The sequence below is a fragment of the Hyperolius riggenbachi genome, chromosome 4 (genome assembly GCF_040937935.1).
Source record: "Hyperolius riggenbachi isolate aHypRig1 chromosome 4, aHypRig1.pri, whole genome shotgun sequence".
NCBI lineage: Eukaryota > Metazoa > Chordata > Amphibia > Anura > Hyperoliidae > Hyperolius > Hyperolius riggenbachi.
The window spans coordinates 400,730,932-400,747,551 of record NC_090649.1 but is presented as its reverse complement, the minus strand read 5'-3'; the positions used below and the strand labels follow the sequence as shown (position 1 = coordinate 400,747,551).

Here is a 16,620-nt window from a genome sequence, read left to right as displayed (position 1 = left end):
TGCTGGTTGCATATAATAAGCTGTAAATAATGTTTTAGAGCAAAATTGAAATGCAGGGTTATATTCCGCCTTAAAAAGAAATTGATTCTGCTGATCATGCGGGTAAGAGTCTATTTCTTGCAGGCAGAGAATTCTGTCAGGCTCCCCAGAGCTATGATAGGATAAGCTGTGTGTCCTGAGAAAAGGTGAAGTGCTTCTGATGCTTATCAGGACAGATCAGGAGGGCTGGCTCCAACAAAAACACAAATTGCCTGACACATATACAGGACTGTAGAACTCACATTATACTGCTGCTCTCCTGTATCCAGGCTTTGTATTGAGCGTGACTTGCTGGTGTCATGTGGGCTGCTGCTAGGGCTTACATTCGGGGGTGGGCTTATACTTCAAACATGCTAGGAAGTCCTGATAGGGCTTATTCTCAGGGGATGTCTTACTTTAGTAGAAACACGGTAGTACTACTGTGTTAGCTTTCTACAGAACTGCTGTGCTGTGAGCAGTGGCAGTGTGACAGTTAGTGTGTACTAGTGTCTTTTCTCAGGGCCGGCCCTGCCTATGGAAGCTGCCATATATATTTCCTTTTAAACAATACCAGTTCCCTAGCAGTCCTGCTAATCTTTCTGGTCAGTGGGGTCCAAATCACACGCCTGAAACAAGCATGCAGCAAATCTTGTCAGATTTGTCATAGATCACTGATCTGCATGCTTGTTCAGGGTCTCTGGCTTAAAGTATTAGAGGCAGAGGATTAGCAGGACAGCCAGGCAATGTGCATTATTTCAAAGGAAATTAACATGTCAGCCTCCATATCCCTCTCACCTTGGGTTTCCTTTACATTTAAAAAGGAACTCCGGGAAATTTGGGTGAAGCTGAAAAAATGACTCACCCTGCTGTGTCAAATTTCCAGTTGGCGTTAAAGGGAATGTCCAAGCAAAATAAAAAAATGAGTTTCACATACCTGGGGCTTCTACTAGCCCCATGCAGCCATCCTGTGCCCTCGTAGTCACTCACTGCTGCTCCAGTCCCCCGCTAGCAGCTTGCCGACCTCGGAGGTCGGCGGGACGCATTGCGTACATTTTTACGCATTCCCGCTAGTGCAGGAACATTAACATACATTTTTACGCATTACTGGTTCAATGCGTAAAAATGTACACATTAAATCAGTAACGCGTAAAAATGTATGTGTTAATGTTCCTGCACTAGTGGGAATGCGTAAAAATGCCGCCGACCTCCGAGGTCGGCAAGCTGCCAGCGGGGGACTGGAGCAGCAGTGAGTGACTGCGAGGGCACAGGATGGCTGCATGGGGCTGGTAGAAGCCCCAGGTAAGTGAAACTCATTTTTTTATTTTGCTTGGACATTCCCTTGAATTACTATATAGTCCCTGTCCAAAGCGCTGTAGGAAGCCGCGGGTGAGTATCAAATCTTTGTTTTAGGTCAGTTCTGGTTTCCTTTAAGACCTGATATGCCAACCCAATTAATCTCTCCGCCATTGGTTAATGATAGATTCCTACACCATACTACATGTTCAATCTGAGTAGATTTCAGCAGAAATCCTTTGAGCATCGATTGGGACACAAACATAGTGCAGATAGATGCATGACAACTTTTCCTATATTGTTTGAAAATTAATCCATCAGATATATTGGGGCAAAAGATTTCTGGTAGATTCGACCAAAGTGATCAAAACGTCTGGAGAAATCGATACATGTGCGCCTATTAGATTCCCTATGGCATAGGTTCTCCAGCAACGAACACTTCATTTTATTGGAGCACTATTGCAAAGAAATGTATACATACATAAAAGAGGTACATTTTTCTTAGGGTAAAATGCACCATAAATTACTTTTTTCCTTTGTTGCTGTCACTTACAGTATGACAGATTCTCAGTAAGGGCCCCTTTCCACTGGCGTGGTTTCCGCAACAAATCCAAAGAGTTTCCCTGCAGGCGAATCGCGTGGGAAAACTCGCCCATAAGGTACAATGGTGCCGTTGGCGATTCTGATGACATTGCCATCCGAAATCGTGCAGGAGGCTGCATGCCATGCACGGCTGATGGGATTCATCTGCGTAGCCGCAGACCCGGAAGTGCCGCCGTGCTTCTTGCAGACGCATGCGGCTCAAGTGGAAACGGGCCCTATCTCCTTTCTTCTTTACCAAAGCACTCTGTGGAAAGGTCCTGGACTAAGATGCAGGCCAGCTTCTCTACTCACTATTCTGGAAGTTGGACTTAGCATCTTCCATTAAGGGCCAGTGCACACCAAAAAGTGCTAGCGTAATCGCAAACGCTCAGTGCTTTTTGAAGTGATTTTTTTTTTCAGACCGATTCTAGGCATGTGCTTAGTGATTTTCTAACCATGCCTAGCAATTTTTGGAGCTGGAACTGAACAGCTGCTGTAACAAAAACGCTTGGAAAATCGCTCTGATCGAGCGATTTTCCACTTTCCTATACTTAACATTGAGGCTGAATCGCCTTAGAAATCAGCAGAAATGCTGCATGACCCGCATTTGCATTTGGGAGAAAATCACATTGCTCTGGTGTGATCCATCCCATCCAAATACATTAACCAAGCGCTTTTCAAAGCACTGGCATTTTTAGAAGCGCTCAGAAGCGCTCTTGGTGTGCACCAGCACTAAGAAAGTGTTTTTGAAAATGCTGTATAGAGAAGGCTGAAAATCTCCCTTTAGGAAATGGACTAATCCAAAATCTGTCCGATCTGTACATTTTTTTTAATACCTACTGTAAGTGACAAAGATATAGGAAAAAAGTGATTTATAGTACAGTTGACATTGGGACAAATGTGCATCCCATATGTATGGATTTTTAATTTTACACGATCGCGCAATTTTAATGTATAGCATGACATCTGACCTGAATTCAGCTGGCCAACAGGAATGAATTGTGCCGCGGTAACAGCATTTTTCAACCCGCGTTCCCGTTGGGGCATGCATGGTTCATGACCATCACTGGCCAGCTGACTTCAGATCAGAGGTCATGCTAGGCATTTATGGGATGGAAGGTTGCCATTGGTGAAGCTGTGCTGAAGGAATTCCTATTCTTAGTGTCTAACATTTACATTTTCATTTGTTGTGCAAAACACAGTTCCTTAGGAACAGTTTTCTCCTGAGTGATATTTTCACACCTTGCCAGGGCTGGGCCGAGGCATAGGCTGGAGAGGCTCCAGCCTCAGGGCGCAGTGTAGGAGGGGGCGCACAATTCATTCAGCTGTCATTCCTAATTGTGTATGAAGCAGAAAGAAATAAGAAAAGGGGATGCATAGCAGTGACTGCAAGCCAGATAACTAGATATTAAAGTGTTGGGGAGGTTGTGGGCCCTGTAACCCTCTTAGTCTAATAACAATCAGTGTGTGACAGCTGGGGTGGGAGGGATGGAGGGGCGCACTTTGGTGTCTCAGCCTTGGGTGCTGGAGGACCTTGTCCCTGCTCTGCACCTTGCCATAAAATGCCCTTTAAACTACCAGCAAGCAAGAAAATACTCAAAATAATTTTGATAGAACTTTTTCACCCAGTTTCGGATACTTTTTCAGTTGTAAAATACTTAAAGGAATCATCAAGCAATCTCTGCCTTAGCCCGATCTACTTACCTGGGGCTTCCTCCAGCCCAGCCTCGGACAGGCCCACCGAACCACCGATGGTCCCATCGGTGGGCCCCGGCCGTCTCGCCTCCTGGGGGCCCCAGTGCTAAAAAGGAGGGGGGCTAAGCGCAGGAAGGGGGGACATTGTGCACAGATCGGCGGGGAGGGGCGGAAGCCTCCCCCCCCCTCCCTCACCTAGGGGCCCCCCTTCCGCGCTCCCCCCCTCTCCAGAATTGCAGCCAGCGGGGAAGAATCACTTAACGGCATGAGTTACGGAGATGAGATCCGTAGCTCTGCGTGCCGCTGGCTGGTCTGCTCTGGTTCCTGAACTGACTGTCCAATCACGCTCTCGCAGGAAGTACTGCGAGAGCGTGATTGGACAGTCAGTTCAGGAAGCAGAGAGCAGACCAGCCAGCGGCACGCAGAGCTACGGATCTCATCTCCGTCATGCTGGTAAGTGATTATTTGCCGCTGGCTGCAATTCTGGAGGGGGGGCCCCTAGGTGAGGGAGGGGGGTTTCTGGTCACTGCTGCCCACATTACGATTTTCTGGTCACTGCTGCCCACATTGTGATTTTCTGGTCACTGCTGCCCACATTACGATTTTCAGGTGTCTGCTCCCCACATTACGATTTTCTGGTCACTGCTGCCCACATTACGATTTTCAGGTGTCTGCTCCCCACATTACGATTTTCTGGTCACTGCTGCCCACATTGCGATTTTCAGGTGTCTGCTCCCCACATTACGATTTTCAGGTGTCTGCTGCCCACATTATGATTTTCAGGTGTCTGCTGCCCACATTACGATTTTCAGGTGTCTGCTGCCCACATTACGATTTTCAGGTGTCTGCTGCCCACATTGTGATTTTCAGGTGTCTGCTGCCCACATTACGATTTTCAGGTGTCTGCTGCCCACATTACGATTTTCTGGTCACTGCTGCCTACATTGCGATTTTCTGGTGTCTGCTGCCCACATTACGATTTTCAGGTGTCTGCTGCCCACATTACGCTTTTCTGGTGACTGCTGCCCACATTGCGATTTTCAGGTGTCTGCTGCCCACATTACGATTTTCTGGTGTCTGCTGCCCACAGTACGATTTTCTGGTCACTGCTGCCCACATTGCGATTTTCAGGTGTCTGCTGCCCACATTACGATTTTCTGGTCACTGCTGCCCACTTTTGGGGGGGGGGTATCTGGCACCAACCTGATTGCATTTTGGGGGGTATCTGCCGCCAATCTGATTGCATTTTGTGGGGGTATCAGCCGCCAACCTGATTGCATTTTGTCGGAAAATCTGCTGCGATTTGACTACTTGATGAATTATCATGAGGCATGTAACTACTTGAATATTTTATCTAAAATGTATCTGGTCGGACCTAATCTCTGTGAATAACACCGCTACTTATGTTGTGTTTGTTTGTTTTTTTAAGTCTGCCCATGACTCATCGTGACCACGCCGATGTTCCAGTGCGTGGTGACACCCATTTACTTTCGCTGCGGCGCGCTGCGCGCGCCGCATGTGGACATATCCCTATTGGAGACTGTCCTCAGAAGTGCTCACAATCTTTTCCCTACCATAAACTCATGCAAAATTTCTAGAGTACATGTGTATGTGAGCCCAAAATGGGGGGGGGGGGGGGTGGCGAGGAGGAGGGGATCGGGGGGGGGGGGCCCCAGGCTGAAACTTCCTTGGTGGGCCCTTAGTGTCCCAGTCCGACCCTGCTCCAGCCCCTTGCAGCCGACATGTCCCAAGCCGCAGCTCATGTGCGCAGATGCGTATTGCTAAAAACACGCTTCCACGCATGAGCAATGTGGAAAACTTGCGGCGGGTTTTCATACACGTTCGTCTCCATAGACTTATACGACTTCCGCTGCACGTCGCGGCAGAACTGTGCAGTAACGCACAATAGCGCCAGAAAATGTTGCTTCGTGCTGCACAGCGTCAGTATGAAAAGCCTCATAGACTTTCATTGCCCTGCGCCGCACAGCCCCAGTGTGAAAGGCCCCTGAGTCTCACCAGTCTCAACTGCAAAGCATTTGGTATAAGGAACTTCTTTGGCAAAAATGCACAAACTGAGTTGTCCACAGCAGACCACTAGAGGGGAGTGTTGTTATTTGTGTGGTTTTCCTCTGCGGAATTCTAATAATCATAACCAGATATATATAAAAAAAAAGATTTTTTTTCTTTTACAAGTTCCATTTATACATTTTTTTTTACAGACTGCAATGTTTTCTGATCCTATCTTGAAGAATATGAAAATATGCAATGTGAGGTAAATTGTTCCATTACATTTCAGCGTTGGTTGGAAGGAAATCTCTAGTCCTTTAGAGGCTTGTCAAACTTAATTAGGCAGCACATTTTATTTGATCTTTCCAGGTTGGGTCAGGTGTTCTGAAATCAGTGTTATCCCAGGCTGCCCTCTATGAAAATTAATCGCTCCTAAAGTCCTTGAAGTTTGACTTAAGTTATAAGAATAATTCATTTCCCATTAATACTTCAACGGCCATTTTTCACACAGCTGTCTTCCTTTACTTAATTTCTTGGTCACCTAATCTATTCTATTTATCACAATTTTTTTTAAAGCATGATAGATTGAATGGATTGAAGAACTAGTAATTAGCTAGCCAAGCCAAATAGATATTATTCAGTGAAATGCTAATTTCAGCTTGCATGCCTATTTAATGTAAATTAAATATATATTTTATTTCACAGTAGGACGTTGTGTTTTGATGCGACGTTAAAGTCGCAATCTAAATTACAACGCAAAGCCCCCAAAAAAGTTGCAACGCAACTTATTGCCCCGTTATCGTTGCATACAGTAGAGCATACAGGCAATGAAAAGTATGCTTCCAAGTCATTACTGAGCATGTGCAAACAGTCCAACGCAGCTAATAACGTGTATAACGCACAGCATGCAGTACTTTCACTTAACGTGCAGCGTTAGTCACCAACGCAACGTGTGCACTGTGAATGGGGCATTCATTTTTCATTGCAGTGAGTTATTCTGCGTTAAATGTTATTTTAACGTGCTACTTTAATGTCGCACTGTGAAAGAGGCCTCAAATGGGCAATGAAATGTACTTCCTGACAATTTTGATTAGCCCAATTCCTAGTTGCATATAACTTGCATTATATTTGCATGCAGGCCTTAACTATTAGTGTATAACTTGACCCAAACTATAGAATCTGAATTGCCTGCAATCAGTACAGAATGCTGCTGCCAGATTGCTAACAAACCAGCCTTGCCACTGTCACATTCCACCAATTCTTCGTTCACTGCACTGGCTACCTGTAAAGGGGAGAATGCTCTTCAAGATTGGGCTGTTGACATTCATATCCCTACACAATGTGGGCACTGGATACATTAAGGACTTGCTGAAGCCGCACCACACATCTCACAACCTCAGGTCAGCAGGATCCATTAACTTGTTGACTCCCAGAGTGCAACTCAAAACCTTTGGAGTCTGAGCTTTCTGTCATGACACCCCTACCCTTTGGAACTCCCTAGCACACCCAGTAAAAACAGCCCCATCCCTGGAGATAGTCATATCCAGAACCACACCGAAAAGCCACCTGTTTAGCCTGGCATTTGCGGACTTCAGAATTCTTCCTCTACCAAAATTTACCAATCAACCAATTACTGCTCTGAGCCCCTGTTATGCACTTCGAGTCCTACGGGAGAAAAGTGCTTTCCAAATTGTTGTTGTTGTATAGATAGGTTCGTTTTTTGTCTGTTAGGGTGCCCATACGTTACTCGATATTGTGACCTAGTCGACCTTCTCATTCAATAATTGTTTTCGAATCAGAAGAGAATTGGTGCTGCAACTTATCAGCCATAGTGGCAGACAGGGTGAAACTGTGCACTGGTAGGTGGAAATACCTGATCCATGTTCTTCCATTGCTCCTCCTTACTGCTTATGTTTGCTGGCACCACCTAAGCAGACATGGAGATGATGGTACCAAAATACAGAAGGTAGTGTAGTTTGACACTCACTACTAAGAAGCAGAGAGGGAGGAGAGGTGTGGGGAAGCTTGACAACATTTCAAGAGAGACTGCAGTGAAAATAACACAATGAAAAACAATTCTTAATTTTTACAATTATTATTTATGAATTATTTAGTCAGTGTTTGCCCATTGTAAAATCTTTCCTCTCCCTGATTTGCATTCTGAAATGTATCACATGGTGACATTCTGGCAGGTGATCTCTTTGGAAGGAGGTGCTCCTTTTTTGGCAGTTGGAAACAACTGTTATTTCCTAAAATGCAACAAGGCTCCCACAGTGTGATGTCAGGACCATATTTTTATAATATTGATTATACTGGTTTCAGCATTAGAAACACTTCCTATAGCTCGATATTGCTGTATATCGTTATGTAGCCCCACCCTCCCAGTGATGTTTAGTCTAGGCTGATTAGGTTTGCGGAATTGTCCCCTCCCCCAAGCATTCTGGTAGAACCGGCATATTTTCAATTGGCTTTAGAACTCTCAGTAACCAAACTTTCCGCAGAGATCACCTGCCAGTACTAAAGAGGTTGCCACCTCTGATATATTTCAGAGTATAAGTCAGGATGAGGAAAGATTTTACAAGTGGCAAACACTGACTAAATAATTTATAAATGTATGGGGTAAAATAAATAAGCAATTTGATTTATTATGTTCGTTTCACTACAGTTCTTCTTTAATACCTAGTACAAAATATGAAGACTTGTGAGGACTGAGTGTACAGCAAATCCTTTCTAACCATATTATTGAGCAAATATGCTTTATTTAGATTGTACAAATAACATATTTTGCCATGGCTGTGCTCCCTTTCATAAAATCTAATTCAAAAAGGATTACAGGTTAGTTAAATTGTATTAGGAGGTTTTTACCTCGCCTACAGCTCTTTTGTAATTGCTTGATTTCACCAAAGAAGATATGTAATTTACTGTCTGTGACAATTTATGCCTGTCAGTTTATCACAGCCCAGGTCAGCGACTGTTGATGGCTACATTTTACTGCTACTATTTAAAAAGAATCCGCTTTAATTTCCCTGCAATTTCCACATAGACCAGCCTTTCTCAACTTTTTTTGCCCAGAGAGAGCTTTTTAAAAATGTTTGAATATACAGGAACTCCTGCATAAAATATCTTTATTTTATTTACTATTTAATATCCTTCATTTATTTAACTTGAATATTCAAATGCTTAAAGTAAACATGTGAGAAAAAGATAGATACCTCAGTAGAGAAAAGCCTTTGGATGATCCAGAGGCTTCTCCTATCCTCCTGCAGCCCACCACTGCCTACCGATGGACCCTCTTCTTCCCAGCTGTGCTCCCGTCCGTGTGCGAGCATCATTAGTCCCCAAATGACAAATGCAGCTACCTTTGGCCCACAGATAAGAAATGCAGCAATCATTATTCCCCAAATGACAAGTGCAGAAATCATTACACCTCAACGGACAACTGCAACATTCAGTAGCCCCCAAATGACAAATGCAGTGGCGTAGTAATTAGCGCTCTCGCCTTGCAAGCGCTGGGTCCCCGGTTAGAATCCCAGCCAGGTCAACATCTGCAAGGAGTTTGTATGTTCTCCCCGTGTCTGCGTGGGTTTCCTCCCACATTCCCAAAAAACAAACAGATAAGTTAATTGGCTTCCCCCCCAAAAATTGGCCCTAGACCATACGTGCACTACACGATACATACATATGACTATGGTAGGGACTAGATTGTGAGCCCCTCTGAGGGACAGTTAGTGACAATGACAATATACTCTGTACAGCGCTGCGTAATATGTTGGCGCTATATAAATACTAAAATAAATAATGCAGTTATAATTGTGGCCTCCAAGGCTCCCCTTATTATAAGTGTGGTGTATGCTACCCATAATAACAAGAGTGGCCCCATCCAATATCCCTCACCCCAGTGTGCTGCCATAGGATCCCTGAGAGAGTGTGTTTCTCATACACTAATGTTCAGTAGTGCCTGAAAAAAAGTGTCATGTTGTGTGATTACCTTGTAAGGCTTGATGACATCATGTTTTTACCATCTTTTGATTGCAGACCTGAACATTACACAATGTCAAGATTTCATTCCACATAAAAGTACTGTAGAAATCAATTGCAGTGTGTCATGTGTGTTTGTTTTAGCTCCATCAAAGTGTAATTAGTTTATCAGATGTGACTCATAGCAGAGCTGTGGCTCTGGCTGGCTCTGCTTCTGCAGGAAAGACTGATGTTTTAACTCTTTCTATGCTCCCTGCACAGTTCATCCTGTTAAAACTTCATTTTTTGGATTTCCATAAATTGTAATGAAGGTTATCATTCTGTGCCTGCCTTATCTTTTAGAGCAGAGAGGAAGTTATGAGTTTAAATCCACTTGAAGTCATGTAGACACCAGGCATCCATTGTTATATACAGTCACCCTGATGAAGCGAGGATGCCGTAGGGACATATTAGTGGCCCTTTAAGAATGTACATGCCATTATTCTATTGTTTTTTAATACCTGAAATAAAAAAAAAATAGTGTTTACCTTTGTAGATCATCCCTAAATCCACTGTGACTTGTGATCCTCTAGTTTCTGGGCTCCCCACCTGACTCTGGGTCTTCTGGTCCTTGTAGTCCCATTGCTGTTGGAAGTCTGCTGATGCTGCTATACAAAAGGTGTATCTAACATCTGAGGTGAGAGACAAAATAACAGCATGAGCCTCTCACTTGGCTTTATTTAAAGTGAACCGAGCATCATTTTTAACACCCAGGGCAGCTCTATAGCAAATTAAAAATGCATTCTAAAAATGTGGTTTATTATTAAAAAAAACCTTTCAATTTACCTCATTTTTTTACATCTAAGGGTTAAAATAGCCACTTTGTCCGTCCGCAAAGGACCTGTGGTCGCTGAGCAGGAGATTGTTGAACACAGATAAGAAATCACCTCATTAGACTTAACTGACCACAAACAAACCCCCATTGTACTTCAAACAGAAAACATCAGTTACAGTTGAAGAATTTCACACCTAGCCTGGACAATGCTAGTTGTAAAACAGCAGGGTTGAGCTTCTGAACAATGGCAGCCCTTGCAGCTATTTGAAGCCAGGAGCTGCTTAGTTCACTTTAAACACATAGGGTGTGCTTTCTCCTTACTTGTCCTCCTCCTCCATTGTTTGGGGGAAGCCAATTAACTTATCTACATGTTTTAGGGATGTGGGAGAAGCCCCTAGCGCAGGGCTGGGCAAACTACAAGCTGTTATGGAGCTGGCCTGGTGATAGAGGGCAGATTCCACTTCTCTCCCCTTCTTCCTTCTGCTGTCCTTTCAAAAATAAGTGCAGCGCACGTTCAACAGAAGCAACTTACCCAATTGCTTTCTCAAGCACTGATCAGAAGCAGGAAAAAAGGGTGCCGGCGGCTAGTGGACGAAAAAGGCGCCGCCAAAAACTCTAAAGCATTTATCAATAATAAGTCGCCCAAAGCAGAAAAAAGGGTGCCCAATAATTATCGTTAACAGTAGAACATTAAAGATTTTGAAATATGTTATTGTTTTAGAAGCTTGCAACATTATAGATTAGTCATATTATTTCATTTGTATGTACAGATTTTACGTTATCAAAGATATTATTGTTTTTTATGTGTGTAAGGCTGTTTCTGCAGGGGGAATGGCTAGGGTTAGGCACCACCAGGGGAGCGGTTAGGGTTAGACACCACCAGGGGGGTGGTTAGGGTTAGACACCACCAGGGGGGTGGTTAGGGTTAGACACCACCAGGGGGGTGGTTAGGGTTAGGCACCACCAGGGGAGGGTTCTGTGTGAGAGTAAGGTTGAGTTAAGCTGTATTGTTGAATTATGTAACGATTTTGATTTTGAACGTTAATATATTTTCGTTATTATCTCTGTCTGTTTTGAAACAGTATTTATTGTTAACCAATTTTGTTAACAATGTTTATTGTTACTGAGATTTCGTTATCCACCAGCACCAATTCGTTATCCAGCCGGACCCTTCTGTCCTGGCACCCTTTTTTCATGCACCCCACCGATCTCCATGGCAACAGCGACGTCATGTGACCTGCCATCAATGTGTACCAGCGTGTCACATGGCACCACCATCGCCATATAGATACCCGCTGGAAAGTGCGTTAGGGTGAGTTAAAACCTAGTCTTTCACCATGCGCTCATTTTCCGGATGGAGGGGGGAAGGGAGGGAGACACTCAGGCTGCGGGACGCATTCTAGAGGAATAAAAGGTTCCCCCTACCCCAGAGGTATTTAAGCAGGAGTAAGCAGCTGGTGGAAACAGTAAGGCTGCTCATATGTAGACTCCATGGTTATATGTATCTTTTCAGTAAAGTGATAGGTTTAGGTTTAAGATAACTGGATTTACTCATTCACTAGTTAGGTTTACTGGATAACTATACATCTAGGAAAAAGTACATTTTTAAAATTCTATTTTCTCCCTCACATATACAGAGGCGAAACTATACATCATGCATGGAACTAAGAACTAAGAAGAATGACAGATGTACCCTCTAGACATACTGGCCCATATGCAATTCACTTTTTCACCTGAGTTTTCTCCTAGGTGAAATTTTCAAACTTGTCAATAAAATGTCCTTTAAACCACCAGCAAACAAAAAAATACTCAAAATAATTTTAATAGTACTTTTTTACCTACTTTTTGCTATTTTTTCCATTGCAAAGTGCTAAAAAGTTATTCTAAATCAAAAATGAAAAATTAACTCCTGGGAGAAAAGTCAGGAGAAAAGGTGAATTGCATACGGCCCACTGTACGCTTAGCATCATATTGTTGTAGTACTCCTCTATACAACAACCTAATGTCACTTCAATTGAGTGTCGGGAAACTACATCTGTATTTTTTTTTAGTGTGACAACTTCAGAGAGATATGGAGGCTATCATATTAATTCCCTTGTAAACAATACCAGTTACCTGGCTATGCTGCTGATTCTCTGCCTTTTAGCCAAAGACCCTGAACAAGCATGCAGCAGATCAGATGCTTCTGACATTGTCAGATCTGACAGGATTAGCTGTATGGTTGTTTTTGGTATTATTAAGACACAGCTGCGGCCAAATGGATAAGCAGGACAGCCAGGCAACTGGTATTGTTTAAAGGAAAGAAATATGGCAGCCTCTATATCCCTCTCACTTCAGTTGTCCTTTAACATTTCAGAAGCTCATTTTCTGTCATTCAATAAATGGAATCATGCAACACCTTATCTGTACATTATTTTTACCTGCAAGTAGTCTCTCAGATACAGCATTTGCCTAATTCAGGAAATTTCTTCATAGATTTCTACATTTTAGTTTTTAGGGTTATATTGCAAGTGAAAAAATACAAAGTGCTATTCTCTCTCCTTACATCAGGGCCATTGACTGTAATAAAATCATAAACCTCTGAATATACTGTAAAGGCAGAAGTTATTTTTATACTGATATGAACATAGACAGATATGGATATTTCCCGACATACAGTTGTCATATTTACCTCAAAATGTCCTAAGGGGCAAAAGTGCATTTGCTAAGAATTTTGTGGAACTGTCAAGATATAGGTGGTTAAAATATACACCCATGGACTTTTACTGCCCAGTTCATACAGCTGTAAAGAGGAGTCTGGATAAATTTGAAATTGGAATTGGAGGAGCGGAAGTATTAGTGTCTCATCAACTCCACAAATAATGGACAGAATAATTTGAAAGATTTTTTCTCAATCTTGACTGATTGTAATGTGATTCAAAACCATATTCAAAAATAAGCAGTGAAAAATGTAAACCTTTCAGTCCTCTAGGGTGGGCATCCAATTTTAAGGATACCTTAGCGCAAAAAGAATTTAAAAACGGGGTGAGCAGGCATGTTTAGTTTGCTCTCCTAATGCCCACAACGCCCCTGTTCTCCTCCGTCACTCTCCGGTACTGCCTACCGACCCCCCAAACTTACTTCCTGATCGGGTTGGTTGCAGCTGACTGCACAGGCGCTGCCCAGCATTGCACATCTTTTGATCTTGCGTCTGTGGCTGGGAGTGCTCTGTGCATGCACACTAAATCACAGCTACCTAGTGCGCATTCACAGAGCGCTCCTGGCCGCGGGCGTGCGACCAAAGGATGCACACTGCCATGCAGCGCCTGTGTAGTCAGCCGCGACCACCCTGACCAGGAAGTAAGTTCGGGGGTCAGTAGGCATTACCGGGGGTGGGGGGGGGGGGTTGTGCAGGAGAACGGGGGGAGCAGTGGGCATGAGGAGAGACCACTAAATATGATTGCGTTTTTAAATTCTTTTTGCACTGACAGTCCTTACTTTCCTTCATTCCCTAACATATGAAACCTGAATGAGCTGGTTAACATTGCCATTTCTTACAAAATTTCCCCTCCTATATTTGGTGCCTTCCAGAATGCCCTCTCAGTAGGTAGGCAAACATCCATGATCTATTCATTTTTAACTCCTTCACATTCCTAGGGCTCACTGAGACATGGCTAAACCCATTTGACACTGTGTGTCCAGCTGCCCTCTCATACGTTGAACAGTTTGGCCTCACTTTGAGATCTGGCGGCAAAATGTTACAATACTTTTTCTGGGCACCCATTGTACATGCGCGGGTTCTACTGAACATACTCCCATAGTACATAAAAGAGCTGTTACGAGTGTGTGTGTGTGTGTGTATGTGTGTGCGTGCGTGCGTGCGTGCGTGTGTGGTGTACGTGACGTACGCCTTGGACAGGTATTGTAACACAAACATGGGTGTGGGCTGGGCATTCTCCTTCCTGATCACTGTTCTTTTAAACCACTTACACCTGCATGTCCACAGTCTCCTCCCTGGCGTTCAATTGATGCGGCCACGCACCTGCAGGAGGGAAATTTTTATTTTAAATTTGTTTTAAATAGTGTAGCTAGCACTAGGCTAGCTACATATGTGCCCCAAGTCCCCCGGCACTGCACTGATCCCCCCGATTGCCGCCGGCTATATTCACCTAGCCGCGATCCCGCGAGAACCGCAACTTCCCCGAACAGCTTCTGTCATCACTATGGCGATGATCAGACATGACGTCTGATGTCATCGACATCATGACGTCATGCGCAGTGCTGATCCTTCCCATAGCGACGCTTGAGGGTATTGGAGAGGCTTCGCCATCACAGGTTCTGGGGGAAGGTATGTATAAGGACGGCGATCAGGGGAGATCAAAGGGTGCTGGCGGGGATCGGGAGAAACATGTAGCTAGCCAAGTGCTAGCTACATGATCTAAAACAATTTTTATAAAAAAAAAAACCACCTGGGGCCAAGCGATCCCCTGCGGCGGTATGGACGAGCTGTAGTTAATCTTTTGAGGATTATGCTATCTATGTCTACTCTATTCTGCATCACTTCCAGGTTGCAGTCATCTAACATCATCCTTGACAAGCCTCTACTTTTATAGACAACATCACTGCACTGACAAATATTCTCATTATGGGGGACTTCAATGTTCCCATAGACCCTAATTGCCCTACTGCATAGGCAAGTTTAGAGAGGGATTACTGGTACCCTGAATCCCCCCTTTAGAGTGGGGCCGGTGCAGTTCCTGGGGAAAGGCACAAAATCAGACACCAGAATGTCTGCATGGATCCAACAGCTCACAGCATCATGCTGCTGCCAGCACTTTCTTTCCCTGCTACAGTTGACTTTGGATGCAGCAGCGTCTGTACAGAGCATAGAACAGCAGCATGTGTACAGATCCTGGCGCAGCTCTGGGGAACTTGACAGAACACAGAGCTAGGTATGAGCACAGCCCTCTGTCCCTGCTGTGTGCTAGTAAAAAAGAAGGACCTTGCAGAAGGCTTCACTTTCCCCTTCATTAAGATATTGGCTGTCCTCACTATTATCTGTATCCAAACTGCTCCTGATCGTTATATTGTGCATGGAATCCTCCCCTTGAAAATCCTGGGTTTGCCCCTGCACTCCCATTAGGCTTATTTCATTCACCTCCTCTTTTGACCTCTCACAGTGGTTCTCTAACTCCACCCACAAAGATGGCCACACTGTAGACCTTGTCTTTATTCGACTCTGCTCTGTTTAAAGCTTTAATAACTGCTTATTACCATTGTCAGACCACAACTTTTTATCTTTAACAATCTGTTCCTCTGTCTCCACCTCCCCAGCATGTACTCCACTCGGTTGTGCAGGGGCTATTGTAGCCTTGGGGTTATCGGAACCTTGAAATCCATTCCTTGGCTGAAGCATTGCATCCCCTGAACCTTCCCACACTGACCTTGAGACCCTCCCATTACATGAATAAGCGACTAGGGCCTCGATTCATCATTGTCTTTGAGATAACTTTTTCCAGTTTGTTAAATTACCGAATTCGAAGTTTATCGATTTCTAGTTGTATCCATCAAGGTTTTTCCGCATTCAGTGTGAATTCGATAAAATATCGATAACAATTCGGTAACCATTCTGTAACGTGTCGATATTTCCATTTTACAGCGGTAATTTAACACAAGGCCATAAGATTCCCATGGAATTGTGGGTAAAAAGGCAGTCCTTTTAACACCACGTAGCAACATTCTGAATAAGGCTTAATACCTGTACCAGGATTCTGGAAGTGGCTTGGGACAATCCCATAATTTCGCCAGCTACGGCTTGATGGGAGCCTTTTCTAAAAAAATGTAGTGCAGCTAGCAAATTAGTTAACCCTGGCACTGCCTGTGTTCTCTTACAAGATGATTCAAGAGAAATGCAGATGTCCTGATATATCAAATAAATCCATTCTCTTGCAAATTGATATGATTCTAGACCTTATTCTTGCCCTTCTGCGCCTTTGAATCACTCTCAGCTGATACATAACCACTTCAAATGGCTCCATCTTCTCTGCCAGCAATGATCTGACAGGAATAACGACAGAGCAGTGAAGGAGATAACTAATCCTAAATATAATGCAAAACCACGCCCACTTTCATTTTCATGAATTGCACTTTCTTCCGTTTAAACGCATCACTAACGAATGATTACCGAATTATTACCGAATGCTCGCTAACAGCTGTAGATAAATTTGATGAATCCTGAAATCAACTTAACGAAT

The 16,620-nt window shown here is 43.8% G+C and overlaps 1 protein-coding gene across 8 annotated transcripts in view; it reads right to left on the bottom strand.

Annotated features, from left to right (window-relative positions):
- Positions 1–16,620, bottom strand: part of SLC8A1 (solute carrier family 8 member A1) — a 776,612-nt gene that overhangs the window by 4,091 nt on the left and 755,901 nt on the right. For 7 of the 8 annotated variants that reach the window (XM_068232265.1, XM_068232264.1, XM_068232266.1 and 4 more), the window contains one exon: positions 10,101–10,244. In XM_068232265.1, the coding sequence (XP_068088366.1) occupies positions 10,101–10,244 (144 nt within the window). Of the gene's footprint in view, positions 1–8,807; positions 8,955–10,100; positions 10,245–16,620 lie in introns of all 8 variants that reach the window. The other variant, XM_068232273.1, reaches the window with a different exon arrangement.